General features: G+C 42.0%; 1 protein-coding gene across 4 annotated transcripts in view; it reads right to left on the reverse strand.

Moving 5' to 3' along the window:
- LOC118885100 (zinc finger protein 615-like) overlaps window positions 1-15,564 on the reverse strand; it is a 62,049-nt gene that overhangs the window by 28,031 nt on the left and 18,454 nt on the right. Inside the window, exons 2-4 of one of the 4 annotated variants that reach the window (XM_036833462.1) lie at window positions 10,621-10,747; window positions 10,251-10,343; window positions 4,136-4,231 (exon numbers count right to left, since the gene is read on the reverse strand). In XM_036833462.1, the coding sequence (XP_036689357.1) occupies window positions 4,136-4,231; window positions 10,251-10,343; window positions 10,621-10,747 (316 nt within the window). Of the gene's footprint in view, window positions 1-4,135; window positions 4,232-4,511; window positions 4,524-10,250; window positions 10,344-10,620; window positions 10,748-11,897; window positions 12,095-15,564 lie in introns of those variants that run through there. The other 3 variants (XM_036833456.1, XM_036833461.1, XM_036833458.1) reach the window with 3 other exon arrangements.

Genomic DNA, 15,564 nt, shown 5'->3' on the forward strand with positions numbered 1-15,564 from the left:
AGTCTGTGAATCATGGTTAAAGGAGCAATGAATATGTAAGAGGTGGAGGAAATCAGGATATGTTCAAAGAAAAGACAAGGTTCACTGATGGACTTAATGGGAGAAGCACGGAAGAGGTTCAGACTCAAGGATTATTCCAAGAATTATGTGGTTTCAGCCACTGGGTAGGTGGAATGCCTCTTAATAATGTGAGGAATATTACTGAAGTCCAGAAGGAGAGGAAAATCTAGCACGCATTGTGAAACAAAGTTTAAGATGACTATTACAGGGACTTCCCTGGTGGTGCAGTGGTTAAGAATCCGCCTGCCAATGCAGGGAACATGGGTTCAAGCCCTGGTCTGGGAAGATCCCAATGCCACGGAGGAACTAAGCCCGTGTGCCACAACTACTGAAGCACGCGCCTAGAGCCTGTGCTCCGCAACAAGAGAGGCCCGTGCACCGCAGCGAAGAGTGGACCCCGCTTGCTGCAACTACAGAAAGCCCACACGCAGCAATGAAGACCCAACGCAGCCAAAAATAAATTAATTAATTTAAAAAAAAAGATGACTATTACATACCCGAGTACTATACAAACATGAACAGGTTGAATATATAAATCTTTAAAAAGGTCTTATCTGAAAATAGCAATGTGGATATCATCAACATAGATTATTTAAAGATAGAAAACTGGATGAGGCTGTGTTTAGAAACATGTAGAATAAAGGTGAAGGCACAGGGCCAAGGCTTTAGCCATTCCACATGTAGAGTTTGGAATTCAATTAAGCCCACCTAAGAGAACCAAACATTGAATATTGTGATCACGGGTCCCCTGAAGATCCAGGTATATAGAACAAAATACAATGATGAGTAAGATGTGGATCCTTAGCATCTGATTTCAAGGTAAGTGTGACAGACTATTGAAAGACTGGTTATCATAGTCTAACATCCTGCCATCCTTTTTCATTCTGTAGACCACCATTCACCTAACTCTACCAAAGCACTAATTGAATTTTTTAGAATTTCTCTTATTGAAGTGTAGTTGATTTAAAATATTGTGTTAGTTTCTGGTGTACAGCAAAGTCATTCATTTATACATACATAAATATACATATATATTTATATTCTTATCCATTATGGTTTACTACAGTATACTGAATATAATTCCCTGTGCTATACAATAGTACTGTACTGTTTATTCAATTCTATATAAAATAGTTTGCATCTGCTAATCCCAACTAACCTCAAATTTAGAAGAAAGCTTCTGTAACCAAGATTCCAACTAATAGTCTAGCTGGAACATACCCTATGTTCCTATGTAAAAAGGGAACGTTGGTATGCAGTTACTCCATCCCTGCATCTTGCAAAGAAAGGAGTGGCCATGACTGATGACTGGAAGATAACCTCTGAGTCCCTGATATCCTGCCTGATAAGAGTGTCTTTTTAGGCATGAGGTCTGAAGCCATACCATACAGTTTATACTAACAATGTGATTTGTGGTAGATGCCCGTTTTTTGTATGCCTGAGGCTTTGGACAACACTAACATTCTGATTCTGGGGTCTAGAGGCACCAGGCTTGGGTGAGCTTCCCTGGTTGGCAACACTCCACACATGTTGTCAAACATTCAAACATCAATGCTGGGAAAATTCAGCACTGTTCACATGACTCCACTGGTAGAGGACAACCGGGAAGCTTGTGTGCAGCCTCTCCTGGAGTCTTTCCCATGCACATTTGATCTTTGATGACTTTAATCTGTATTATTTTATTGTCACACATTGTAACCAAGAGTATAAAAGTATATTCCCTTCCCCAATAATGTCTACCTTCTATAAAGTAGGCAAAGTGATCCACTTTAAAAATTGTATAATGCCACTCCTCTACTCAAAATCCCCTGTTTTCTCAACTTATTCAGAAAAGAATCAAGGTCTTGAATGCCCTTGATAGGCAGTTTGTGACCTATGTACCAAAACCCTCAAGCTACTACCCTGTTACCCTTAACTCCAGTCATTTCCCCTCTTGCTCAGTCCTTTCTACCCATGTAAGTTTCCCTGAAGTTCCTCAAACACATTCCAGATTCAGGTCTTTCAACTTCCCACTGTCTCACATTTGGAAAACTCCTCACCCAGGAAGATTACTCATATCCCTCATCTATGTGCTCAAAGGCACCTTATCAGATTGCCACTCCCATTCCTAAAAGGGAAGTTCCAAGCCCCAACACCCACTCTTCCATTAGCTGCTTTAATTTTCCTTACAGCAATTTTTACACTAAGACGTGTTAGTTACGCGTTTATTATTCATTATAGAGTATTTCAATTGAGAACGTACTCTGTGTGAAGGGACAAGATATATATTTTTTTCCTGTTTTGTATTGCTATTAGCTTCAAAACTATTATGCTATTAGGCTCTCAAAATGCAAGTTTTAAAGGAGGAAAGCTATCACATCAATTGCAGAAGGCAATCATATGTATGGAACATATTAAGCATACTTAGGGGACTTCCCTGGTGGTCCAGTGGTAAAGAATCCACCTTCCAATACAGGGGACGCGGGTTCGATCCATGGTCGGGGAACTAAGATCCCACATGCAACTAAGCCCGCGCGCCACAACTACTGAGCTCAAGCGCCACAACTAGAGAGCGCACGTGCCACAAACTACAGAGCCCACACGCTCTGGAGCCCACGTGCCACAACCAGAGAAGAGAAAACCCGCACGCCACAACTAGAGAAAAGTCATGTGCCGCAATGAAAGATCCGCACGCCTTAAGGAAAATCCCGCGTGCCACAGCTACGAACCAACGCAGCCAAAAAAATAAAAAGAAGAGGACAAAAACTCTTTACTCTTTATAATCAAGATGATATCGTATCACGGGATCATTGAAAGAGAAAGTGTAATCACATATGGCAGGAAACAGGGTTAACTGGGACTAAGTGTCATCAGAATATGACGGGAAATTAATCAATTGTATTTCTACATTCTAGCAATGAATAATCTAAAAATGCAATCAAGAAACAATTCCGTTTACTATAATATATAAAAGAATACCAACTTATTTAGGAATAAATTTAAGAACGGAAATACAAAACTTATATTCTGAAAGTTAGAAAAACATTTTGGAAGACATTAAAGGCCTAATTAGATTTAAAAAGATCCAATGATCATGGAACAGAATGCTTAATATGGTTAAGATGGAATGACTCCCCAAATTGACATACAGTTCAATATAATCCCTATCAAAATCCCAGGCAAATTTTTGTTTCTGCAGAATTTCACAAGCTGATTCTAGAATTCAGATGGAAATTCAAAGGCTCCACAATACTCAAAATAGGCTTGAAAAAGTTGGAGGATTTACATTTTCCAATTTCAAAGCTTACTGCAAAGCTATAATAATAAAGGCTACTAAAAGGATATATATATATAAAATAATCCAAAACTGATGGTGGTGATGGTTGCACAACTATGCAAATATAATAAAATACCACTGAATTATATAACTTAAATGGATAAATTGTTTGATATTATATGAATTAAATTTAAATAAAACTGTTAAAAAATATAAAATGAGAACAGAAGCTTTAGGAAAATAAATACAATGATAACATCTAAGAACTACAGGAGAACCTGAATTAGCAAAACTATGAAGGAAGTTATTTGAAGCAGACTGAAGTTATGACCTAGTTCTAACATGTAGCATGGTAGAAACATTTTTTCTAGCATCCAAGGTGGGGTTGGATGTTATGGTGGGAAATCATTATTTCCTAACTGGGCAGGAAGAAGGTACAGTAGTAAGAAGAGTGATGAATTCAAAGTTCGCTCTTTCCAGAGGCCTGGAAAGTGGAATTTCACAGCAAGACAAGTGGTAACACAGAGATCCTGTGATGGTGAATGAAGAAGAGGAAGATTTGAAAATCCTAGGAAGAAGAAAATTATGCAAACAAAAACAAGATGCATATGAAATAAACAGGGATCAGATCTCAAAAGAGAACAAAGCGATATATTTTCCTCTTAACTTCTACAAGGAAAAAGAGTTCTTACACCGGAAGAGAGGTACGTGGTAGGGCTGTCTATGTTTCCTCAGACACTATCACAGCTCTGACGCCTTCTCTCCTGATCAGAGTGTGACTTCCCTGTCTGCCCACCTTGCTGGGTCTCACCCACTCACCTGGACAGATTCGACCGTGGCTGTCATCTTCTACTGGCCACAGTTGTTCTCCTCGTTCCAACCTGGAGACAGCATCTGGTTTGCTGGCTTGATACCCTGTTCATGAAAAATGATAGAAGAATTAGACATATCAAACTGGGCTGGGATACGGCAGGAAGGGATAATGGTACATGGAGGGAATAAACAGGTTTCACATCTGTAACCTCAAAGCTTTTCTCTCAGGAGAGGGGCGATTATACCCTCTAGTCTGGGGCAAGAGAAGGATCTGAGACTCGACCATTCCAGAGGAATGCAGTTAGTCTGAAGAGTTAAGAGGCTGAGAATGGAATGGTCACTGACGGGCACCCTCTGAGGGACCCAGGGGAGCCATCCTCACCCACGGACACCAAGTTGCTATAGTTCTCCAGCATCACATCCCGGTACAGGTCCTTCTGATCGGGGTCCAGGAGCTATGTACCAAACTACGTACCTGCCACTCCTCCCACGTGAACTTCATAGCCACGTCGTCATGTCAGGGATTCCTGTCATAACATGGTCTTATTTAGCGAAGTGATGTTCTTTGGGTAATATGGAAAAATGTAAAGGAAATTATTCTGCTCACTTTTGCCATATGGGAAATTAGTGGGTTTTTTACCTTCACACGCTGTGATAGAGTAAGAATCCTAGTAAAATATTACGTTACTGTGCAGTCTTCCATTCATTCAACTAAAGTTGAAAATTCAAAGAAGTTTCGGTAATGTACCGTTAATTCCTCTAGCTGAGGTAAGAACATCTGCAATCTCTATATATGTGAGCATTTGTAAAGGAAAAACCCAGTTTCGTCTCCTTCCTGTGTAGTGAAAAACCCAGTTCTTCTCCACTGTGTGCTTCTTCCCTGCGAGTCTCCTTTATTACCCACAAAGAACACTTCGTTTCTGACCCTTCTGGTCACCAACTGTGTGGAGACTTTTTCCCCACAACAAGCAATTCTCTGCCCTACCAGCTGGGTGTCCTATAATTTAAATCAATTCTGACACTATCTACCCAAAGGTAGCGTCAGATCCCACAGGTTAAGGGCTCAGTCCTGTAAGACTTCACGGCCCCCACTTCAGACACCAATCACAAATCCAGGTTGTCACCTGTGCTTCTGACCAGCCAGCTATAGATCAGAGGTTCCAATAATCCCCTCCTCAGGTTCAATTCACTTGCTAGAGGGGCTCACAGAACTCTGGAGAACACTTATGTTTACCAGTTTATTAAAGGCTATGATAAAGGATACGGGTGAATATCCAGATGGAAGAGATGTGTAGGGCAGGATACGTGGGAAGGGAAGTTCTCTGAACATCATAGTTTGGGGATTTCATGGAGTCTTCATCATGTAAGCATAATGAATCATTAACTCCATTTTCAACCCTTCTCCCTTCTCAAGAGAACAGGGGGTGGGGATAAAAAGGACAAGCTTCTCATCATGACTTGGTCATTCTGGTGACCAGCCCTCATCCAGTAGCCCACTCAGAGTCACCTCGGTAGAACAACATTACTCCTGTCACCCAGGAAATGACAAGAGTTTCAGGAGCCCTGTGTCAGGAACAGAGGTCAAAGACCAATATTAGAACAAGAGATGTTCCTAGTGTTCCTATCACTTAGGGAATCACAAGGGTTTTATGAGCTCTGTGCCAGGAACAGGGGGCAGAGATCAATACATATTTTCTATTATCTCATAAGCATCTATTTACTAATACTGAACTATATGATTCTTGTAAGTATATGAATAATAGATTCCTAAATTCACCATTAGCAGTTGAGCCAATACCAAAACCAGTAATGAAGAGACTCCAGATGCCAGAATCACAAGACAATACATGCTAATTTCAGTAGTTAATATACTAAATGAAACAAAAGAAACTGTATAAAACATGTATAGAGCACAATAGGTTATTAGATGATCAAATCTGTAAAGAAATTATTCTTTAAAGAATATATATGGACGCATATGGACACAGACCGATGCATATGCATGTGTGTAGATTAGGCAGGATTAATATCATATTAGATAAAATGAAGAAACAGCTGTAGGAAACATGTTTTTACATTTATGAGGACAGTAAGGACTGCAGTTAAGGACTTCACTCACCACATCACCTCTATGGAGAACCAACAAAGTCCTATGTGAACTTGAGACCCATGTGAACTTGAGACCCATGTGCCATGAAACATTAACATCCTTTGAGGAACTGGTCTGCTTTTGTAATAGGGAAGAACAAATCTGACTCCATATCAGATCTGTTCCTCTTACTTTAAACTCACTTTAACCTTTGTGCTCTGTTGCCTGTACTTAGTCATGCTGGCTCTGTACATTTTGTAAAAGAATGCTGCCTATAGCTTGAAATATACAAGAACATCCGCGACCTGACCTGAACAGAGAATAACATTTGTCTTGTTCAAGGTTTACAAAAACATGGTGACCTGACCATGACCTGACCTACATGACAGCTGCAAGAACAAAGAATCCAACACCACCAAGAAGTGTGCAACAACTAACCACGTCCCTCCCTCACCCTGCCTTTAAAAGGGCTTTGCTGAAAGCCTTCAAGGAGTTCCAGACTTTTTAAGGCATGAGCCACCTGACTCCTTGCACGGTCCGGCAATAAACCCTTCTCTGCTCCCAACTCCGACGTTTCAGTATTTGACCTCACTGTGCTTCAGGCACACGGCCTTGCGTTCAGTAACAACCTTACCAACAATCTTCATCCATTTTTTCCTCTCCCAGCCTGTATTTACGTAATGTCAAATCTCATTTGCCCTCTACAAGCAGCATATCCAGAACCTCACCAACACTGAACCCTCCACACATGCTGCAGCCAACCATTCTCGCAGTCACCATGTTTTTTGCAATAGCCTCCTGAGGCTTTCCTGTTTGCCGCCCTGCCCACTACTGTCTGCTTTCTACACAGAAGCCAAAAGGATTCCTTGAAAAATGTAAATTATTTCATGTCATTCCAGTACTCAAGAACTCCTCGTGTTTTTTTTTAAATTAATCAATTAATTTATTTATTTTTGGGTGAGTTGGGTCTTCGTTGCTGCGTGCAGGCTTCCTCTACTTGCGGCGAGCAGGGGCTATTCTTCCTTGCGGTGCGTGGGCTTCTCATTGCAGTGGCTTCTCTTGTTGCGGAGCATGGGCTCTAGGCGCATGGGCTTCAGTAGTTGTGGCTCACGGGCTCTAGAGCGCAGGCTCAGTAGTTGTGGCGCACGGGTTTAGTTGCTCCATGGCATGTGGGATCTTCCTGGACCAGGGCTCGAACCTGTGTCCCCTGCATTGGCAGGCGGATTCTTAACCACTGTACCACCAAGGAAGTCCTCTCCTCGTGTTTTCTCATCTTATTAGGGAGTAAAATCACGCTTCCTTGAAATGGAATACGTGACCAATCTTACCCCCCCATCCCACCCCGCCCCCACTGCTACTGCCTCTTTGGCCTTATACCCATCACTTTCCAGAAAGCACACTGTGCTCTGTCCACATGGGCTCCTTAATGTTTCTCAAACTCATTCGTGGCTCAGCCTTTTAAACCCGCTAGCCTCTCTACTTGGAAAACTCCTAACCCGGCAGCCTACTAACTTCCTGCATTTCTTGGTTCAGAGGCACCTTATGTGAGAGGTGTTCCCTACCTAAAGAGGAGCCCCAGCACCTACTCTTCCATAATGCTGACTAAAGTTTTGTTTCTTTAAGTTTTACTGAAGTATAGTTCATATACAACGTTGTGCTAATTTCTTCTGTATAGCAAAGTGATTCAGATATACGTATATATTCTTAGTCATGTTCTTTCGCATTATGGTTTATCACAGATATTGAATATAGTTCTCTGTGCTACACAGTAGGACCTTGTTGTTTACCCATTTCACATGTAATAGCTTACATATGCTAACCCCAACCTCCCATTCCATCCCTCCCCCACCGCTCCTCCCCCTTGGCAACCACAAGTCTGTTCTCTATGTCTGTGAGTCTGTTTCTGCTTTGCAGATATGCTGATTTGTGTCGTATTTTAGATTTCACCTATAAGTGATATCATATGGTATTTGTCTTTCTCTTTGACTTACTTCACTTAGTATGATAATCTCTAGGTCCATCCATGTTGCTGCAAATAGCATTATTTCATTCTTTTTTGTGGCTGAGTAGTATTCCACTGTGTATATGTACCACATCTTGTTTATTCATTCATCTCTCAATGGACATTTAGGTTGTTTCCATGTCCTAGCTATTGTGAACAGTGCTGCTATGAACACAGGAGTGCATGTATCTTTTTGAATTATGGTTTTGTCTGGATATATGCCCAGGAGTGGGATTGCTGTATCATATGGTGACTCTGTTTTTAGTTTTTTGAGAAACCTCCATACTGTTTTCCATAGTGGCTGAACAAATTTACACTCCCACCAATAGCATAGAAGGGTTCCCTTTTCTCCACACCTCCTCCAGCGTTTGTTATTTGTAGACATTTTTTCTTTTCTTTTTTTTTTGGCCAGCCCACGAGGCTTGTGAGATCTTAGTTCCTCGACCAGGGATTGAACCCAGGGCCTTGGCGGTGAGAGCACGGAGTCCTAATCACTGGACCGCCAGGGAATTCCCTGTAGACTTTTTCATGATGGCCATTCTGACCGGTGTGAGGTGGTACCTAACTGTAGTTTTGATTTTCATTTCTCTAATAATTTATGTTACTTAATCTTTATCACAGCACTTTTCACCCTCTAGATATATTATTTGTTTATTTTTATTTTTTTTTATCCCACACCACCAGCCCCCAAAACACTTGATTAATTTCTTGACTCCTTTCTCTTAGACTAAAAACTTGTGATCTATATGTATACTTTTTTTTACTGCTCTTACCTTCCAGCATACAACAGGCTATCAAAAAAATGTAGAGGAATGAATCAAAAAATCAGTCACATGTATGGAACACATTAGGAAGAATTTAAGAAAGAGGGTGGAAATCTATCTCTTTTTGAGTATGATGATGTCATATCATGGAGTTCACGGACAGAAGAACTTTAACTGACAAGTAATTTGATTAGCTGGGATAAATATCATCAGAATACAATGGAAAGAAAAATGAAAATTTTAGGGAAATGAAGATGGTAAGGTCTACAATCAACAAGAAGAAAGTTCAAAACTAATAAATACACAAAGGAATTAATTTGAAGTAAGGAAGAGTTATGATCAGCTTGAGACCAGAACTGAGAACGTAGGATGTTAAGATAACGTTTCTAGGTAAAAATTCATCATGAACAGCAGACGCATTTATATAAGAGAGCTCTGCAGATGGGGAACATATGAGGTAATGCCTGAATGGCCAGGATGGAGGATGCATAAGAGTAAGGGAGAATGAAAAAAAAAAAAGAGTAAGGGAGAATGTAAACTTATAGTGGTTTTCTGGGAGGGAAGATGATCCTGGGTCCTGGCAGTTATTGAGAACTCAGGAGAGCTGCCATTGAGATAAGTTATATAGAACCCAAGTCTGTGGTGGATCACACTGGGGAGAGATCAATTTGGGAGTCTTCTCCAGTGATCCTAAGGAGCTTAGCTTATAACAATGAAGAAAACTTTGAAGGTTAGAAGATCATTGGAGAAAATGGAAAACAAAACCTTTGGAGAACCTCAGAGCAGGAATAAGGCACAGTGAAGACCAGTTTACTTTTGGGGCCAGCAGCCAACATGGGGTGAATGCGACAAAGGAAATCAACATTACCAGTGGAGCAGAAAGGTGCAGTAGCCAGAAGACAGTGAGCAATTCAAAGTTTTATCTTTGGAGAGAGGCCCTGGAAGGTGGAATTTCATAGCAAGGGAGGTGGAAGTGTATGAAGAGAAGGAAAAGATATGAGAATCCTAGGGAAAAGAAAACTATGCAAACAAAAATCAAGATGGGGGTAAAATAAAGAAGAAACAGGTACCGGAAAAGACAGAGTCTTTCCTAAGAAGGGATATATTCTTCTCTAAACTCGTACAAAGAAAAAGAGGTCTGACATCGGGAGAGAGATGCACGGAGGCACTGCTTACCCAGCGTCCAACCCCCTCTCAGCTGTGACTCTTCTCTGACCAACTACAGTGTGATTTCCACGCCTGTCACCTTGCTGGTCTCTCACTCACCTGAATGGGTTCCACAGTGGATTTCATCTTCCATCGTCCATGGTTCTCCTTGATCCAACTTAGAGAGTATGTCTGGCTTTCTGGCTTGATAACCTATTCACCGGAAATGATAGAATATTTAGACCCAGTGAACTGGGCTTGGGGTCTGTGAAGACAGAATGCTACAGCTGAGGACAAAACAATTTCACGACCTACAGAGTAAATGCTGTTCTCTCCGGAGAAGGGAGAACACCCACTTCTCATGGGCCACAGAGGGGACTGAAAATCTACCGCTTCAGAGCATCATAGACACTCCAGAGCTTTCAGAAGCCGAGAAAGGAAACGCCACTGACTGGGGACCCTCTGAAGGACACAGGGGAGCCGTCCTCACCCACAGACAGCAGGTTGCTATAGTTCTCCAGCATCACCTCTTGGTACAGGTCCTTCTGAGGAGGGGTCAGGAGCTGCCACTCCTCCCACGTGAAGTCCACAGTCACATCGTCAAACATCAGGGTTTCCTATAGTAACAGTGGTGTTTAATGAAGTGATGTCCTTTTGATGATATGGAAGAAATGTTAAAAATTTTTCTTCTCATTTCTACTTTATAGGCTGGATCTATATATCTAAGGGGTTGTTTTTGTTGTTGTTTATTGATTGATTGGCTGCATTGGGTCTTCACTGCTGTGCACGGGCTTCCTCTAGTTGCGGCGAGCAGGGGTTATTCTTCATTGCGGTGCGCGGGCTTCTCATTGTGGTGGCCTCTCCTGTTGCAGAGCATGGGCTCCAGCCACACGGGTCTCAGCAGTTGTGGCACACGGGCTCAGTAGCTGTGGCGCACGGGCTTAGCTGCTCCGTGGCACGTGGGATCTTCCCAAACCAGGGAACAAACCCGTGTCCCCTGCATTGGCAGGCGGATTCTTAACCACTGCGCCACCAGGGAAGCCCCGGGTTGTTTGTTTTTAACGCACATGGAATAAGCAAAAGCCTAATAAAATACAAGGATCCAACTAAATATAACTGTGCAGTCAGTCATCCATCCATTTAACATTAGACGTTTCTATAATGTGTAAAAGTTAAACCTTCTTGTTAACCTAGAAACACCACATTTATATATGTGTATATATATATATATATATACATATATGTATATATATATATGACTAACACATAAGTCAATGGAATTGGGATGACTAAATCTTTACAGCCAGTCAATCAGACTCTTCTGGGAAGTGACTCAAGAAGCCAGAATTATAAAAAACTAAATGTTTAATAAGCATGTTTAAAGTGTATGAAGAAGAAACTTATTTTTTGATATGTGTACTTTGTTATGATTTCAGCCTTTAAATATATCGTTAAGTCAGTTGTATAATGAACAAAAATAAAAGTAATATAAGAAAAAAGGTAGATTAAGAATCCAGATTTGAACATGGAAACCAAGAGTCAGTCATATTGCAAAGCCTGAGGAAACAGTCCCCATAGAACTGCCCTCGCTTCAGACACTGGCTGCAATTTCTGGGGTCCCCTGGATCACCCTCACTTCAGAAGCAGGCTACAAAGACACCCAGGGTCCCCAAGACACCCTTAGATGCAATAATTAACTAGAATGACTCAGACAACTGACAAAGCCATTTGGGAACAAAGGAAAGAATAAAACAAACCAAAAGTCACCTGGGCCTGGATCATTTTCTTCCGTTCTCTAAAAACAGCTGGCAACAAGAAGGCTCTGTTGCTGTGTCTTCTGGATCTGCTCTAAATTTCTGTTCTGATACCTGTCTTCAATCAAGCATGTCCCCAGTAATGCTGATACCAAATCCTGTAACTTCTTCCTCCTTCTACTGATTCTTTTGCTCCTGGGGAGTCAGGACCTGTGGGTTGAGGAGAAAATTCAAGCTGAGGGTACATTTCCTCTGGGCCCAGATGCTATCACTGCTCCTGGGCATTCACCTTAACCCAACGCCCACAGCACTGCTGAGTGTCCCTTTTTTACCCCACAAGACTTTATTCCTCTGGCCAAAAAGGCTAAGATTCTGACTGTGGTGGGGGTTTTCCTTTATTCCGTTAAGTTGAAGTGGGGTGATTGTCAAAGGAGATGAGGGGGACTTCTCTGGTGGCACAGTGGTTAAGAATCCACCTGCCAATGCAAGGGATGTGGGTTCGATCCCTGGTCCGGGAATATTCCACATGCCGCAGAGCTACTAAGCCCGTGCACCATAACTACTGAGCCTGCACTCTAGAGCCTGCGAGCCACAACTACTGAGCCCACGCGCCACAACTACTGAAGCCTGCACGCCTAGAGCCCGTGCTCCGCAACACGAGAAGTCACCGCAATGAGGAGCCTGCGCACCACAACGAAGAGTAGCCCCCGCTCGCTGCAACTAGAGAATGCCCGCGTGCAGCAATGAAGACCCAACAGAGCCAAAATAAATTAATTAATTTAAAAAAATAGTCTAAGATTAAAAAGAAGGAGATGAGGGAAACGAGATCTATCCCAGCAGCAGGCCTTAGGAGCAGGAGACTCTCAGGCAGCTCAGTTATACAAAAGGGACCGTATGGGAGGAGAGGTGCTGGGCACTGTTTTCCTTTAAACAATGTGCACTCAGGAACCTCCTCAAGCGTTTTTATACACCCTGTGAGTATACACACTTCAGTTTAAAAACCAATGTACTGGACAAACCAGAAGCACTGTCTTATAAGCAATAATGATAATATCTTAGGTTTTAAATACATTTTTTAAAGCACACAATATTGTAAATAAATTGGAAAGTGGTAAATTAAGTTGAGATGCTCTAAGACGCCTGTATTGTTAGAGAAGAGTGTAAAAGTACTAACATAAGAATTTGACAAAGAAAGCTTCCATGCTGTATGTAATCTCTAGTGTCATGATGAAAACTAACAATTGTCTTAAAGTATATAATTTCCATCCTAACAGAAGGGGGAAACAGAATAAGAAGAAATCCATTCAAAACATGGCAAAAGGGCTTCCCTGGTGGCGCAGTGGTTGAGAATCTGCCTGCCAATGCAGGGGACACGGGTTCGAGCCCTGGTCCGGGAAGATCCCACATGCCGCGGAGCAACTAGGCCCGTGAGCCACAATTACTGAGCCTGCGCGTCTGGAGCCTGTGCTCCGCAACAAGAGAGGCCGCGATAATGAGAGGCCTGCGCACCGCGATGAAGAGTGGCCCCCACTTGCCGCAACTAGAGAAAGCCCTCACACAGAAACGAAGACCCAACACAGCCATAAATAAATAAATAAATAAATAAATAAGTAAATAAACCCAAAAGTTAAAAAATAAATAAATAAAGTATATTTCCCCATGTACAATAAAAATAATCTTAAAAAAAAAATGGCAAAAAAGAGAATAAGGAATAGAGAACAAGTGGGGCAAATACAGCGCACTTATATGACTGTTTTAAAACAAAACACTAAGAATTATATTAAGTATATTAAATCAACTATACTCCAATAAAAAAAAATTTTTAATGAATTATATTCACTATAAACAGAACAAAGATTCCAGTTAATTACATCAAATACAAATGCCTCGAAACTGTCAGACTGGATTAAAATTTAAAACCCAGGACTTCCCCGGCAGTCCAGTGGTTAAGACTCCACGCTTCCAGTACAGGGGGCCTGGGTTTGATCCCTGGTCGGGGAACTAAGATCCCACATGCTGTCCAGTGTGGCCAAAAAAATAGTAATAAAATAAAATAAAACCCAAGAACATGCTACTCTAGGTGACATGCCTGAAATATAGTGATATGGAAAGCTGGAGAATAAAAGGTTAGAAAAAGATAAACCATGGAAAGAGTAACCACAGATAATCTATATTCTCTGACAAAATGCACTAGAAAACCCAAAAATTACTACAGAGAAAGAGAAACAAAGCTTACTAGTAAGAGGTTCAATTCACCACATTTTAAGAAATTTGCCATTTCTAGGTACCTAACAATATAGCCTTGAAACATATACAGCAAGGGAATTCCCTGGGAGTCCAGTGGTTAGGACTCCAGGCTTCCACTGCAGGGGACACAGGATCAATCCCTGGTGGGGAAACTAGGTTTCCTGCACGCCATGCGGTGGCAGCCAAAAAAATTTTTTTCTAATTAAAAAAAAAAAAAAAAAAGGAATGAATTATAAACATTAGAAACTGGACAGAAAATTCAGGTTATATTCAGACAATATCATCCTTGACATGGAAAGAGAGATTCAAAGAATTATAATACTTATTTAAAACAAAATTTCCCCTCAGAAACCCCCAAGCAGATTTTCACATATATTGCTGGCTAGAACTGCACCACGTACTAAGCTCATTTCGTACTAATTCAATCACTAGCAACGCGAAGTGGAACCACCAGGACTAACTAAGACCAACCAGTAGTGGGATATGGGTCACCCTGTCAGAAGGATGGATAACGAAACAAAACGGCGATTCTGTTAGCAAAGAAGAAAGTGTGAGTGCGTGTCAGACAAAACAGCAAGTGTCCACTGCCGCTGGTGAGAGCAAGCCTTCCTTGACAAACATTTTCTGCAAAGGTGAGACAGGCTGGGACCTCGAACCCTTTGCTGCAGTGCTGCACCTCTGCAGTGCAGAGGTGTGCTCTGGACACACCTCTCCTCCGGCAACAAAAACCAAAGAAACTATAAAGGACTAAAAATAACTTTGCACATGCGCAGAGGGGGCAAATTCTGGACAACAAGATACAAAGAAATCAAGAAACCCAACTGCCACTTCTGAAGAATCCACCTGCCAGGAGCAAAAAAGCAGGGGATCCGGAGCAAAAGCAGGGTAATGCCATGCCCCTTGCACACACCACCACCTAAAGGGTGGGCAAACCATCTAAGCCGTCCCTCCGGCCCAACTCCTGGATATACCCCTACCCTCACCCCATATAAGGAACCAGATGCCCCCCCCACCAACTCCACCTCAGAGAGCGAACAAGCAAGGGAACCTCTTACTTGTTCTCGCTCCCGCCTGCTGCAGCAGGGCCGCAATAAAGCCTGGCCTGAATTTCTTATCTGGCCTTTGATCAATTTCTATGGACCAAGGAGGCCAAGAGCCCTGGTCAGTGACAAAGGGATAGATACTATACATTTCTGCTTTGAGGGTTAAGATCTGTCACAAGGACTCAATTCCGCCTTTGCAGTGCGAAAGCAGCGATACACGATACACAACACATAGGCGAGGCTGGGTTAGTCCCTCGGTCTGCGGATAAAAGCCTAAAAAGCATAAGGTTTAGAACTACACTACCGTCCTGGGCTGTACCGCCTTCCTTCCCAGCGTACTTGGTTGGAATCTCAACGCAACCACCAGCCAGGCGTCCTAGGGGACCAAAG

This window comes from Balaenoptera musculus, chromosome 19 (assembly GCF_009873245.2).
Source record: "Balaenoptera musculus isolate JJ_BM4_2016_0621 chromosome 19, mBalMus1.pri.v3, whole genome shotgun sequence".
Taxonomy (NCBI): Eukaryota; Metazoa; Chordata; class Mammalia; order Artiodactyla; family Balaenopteridae; genus Balaenoptera; species Balaenoptera musculus.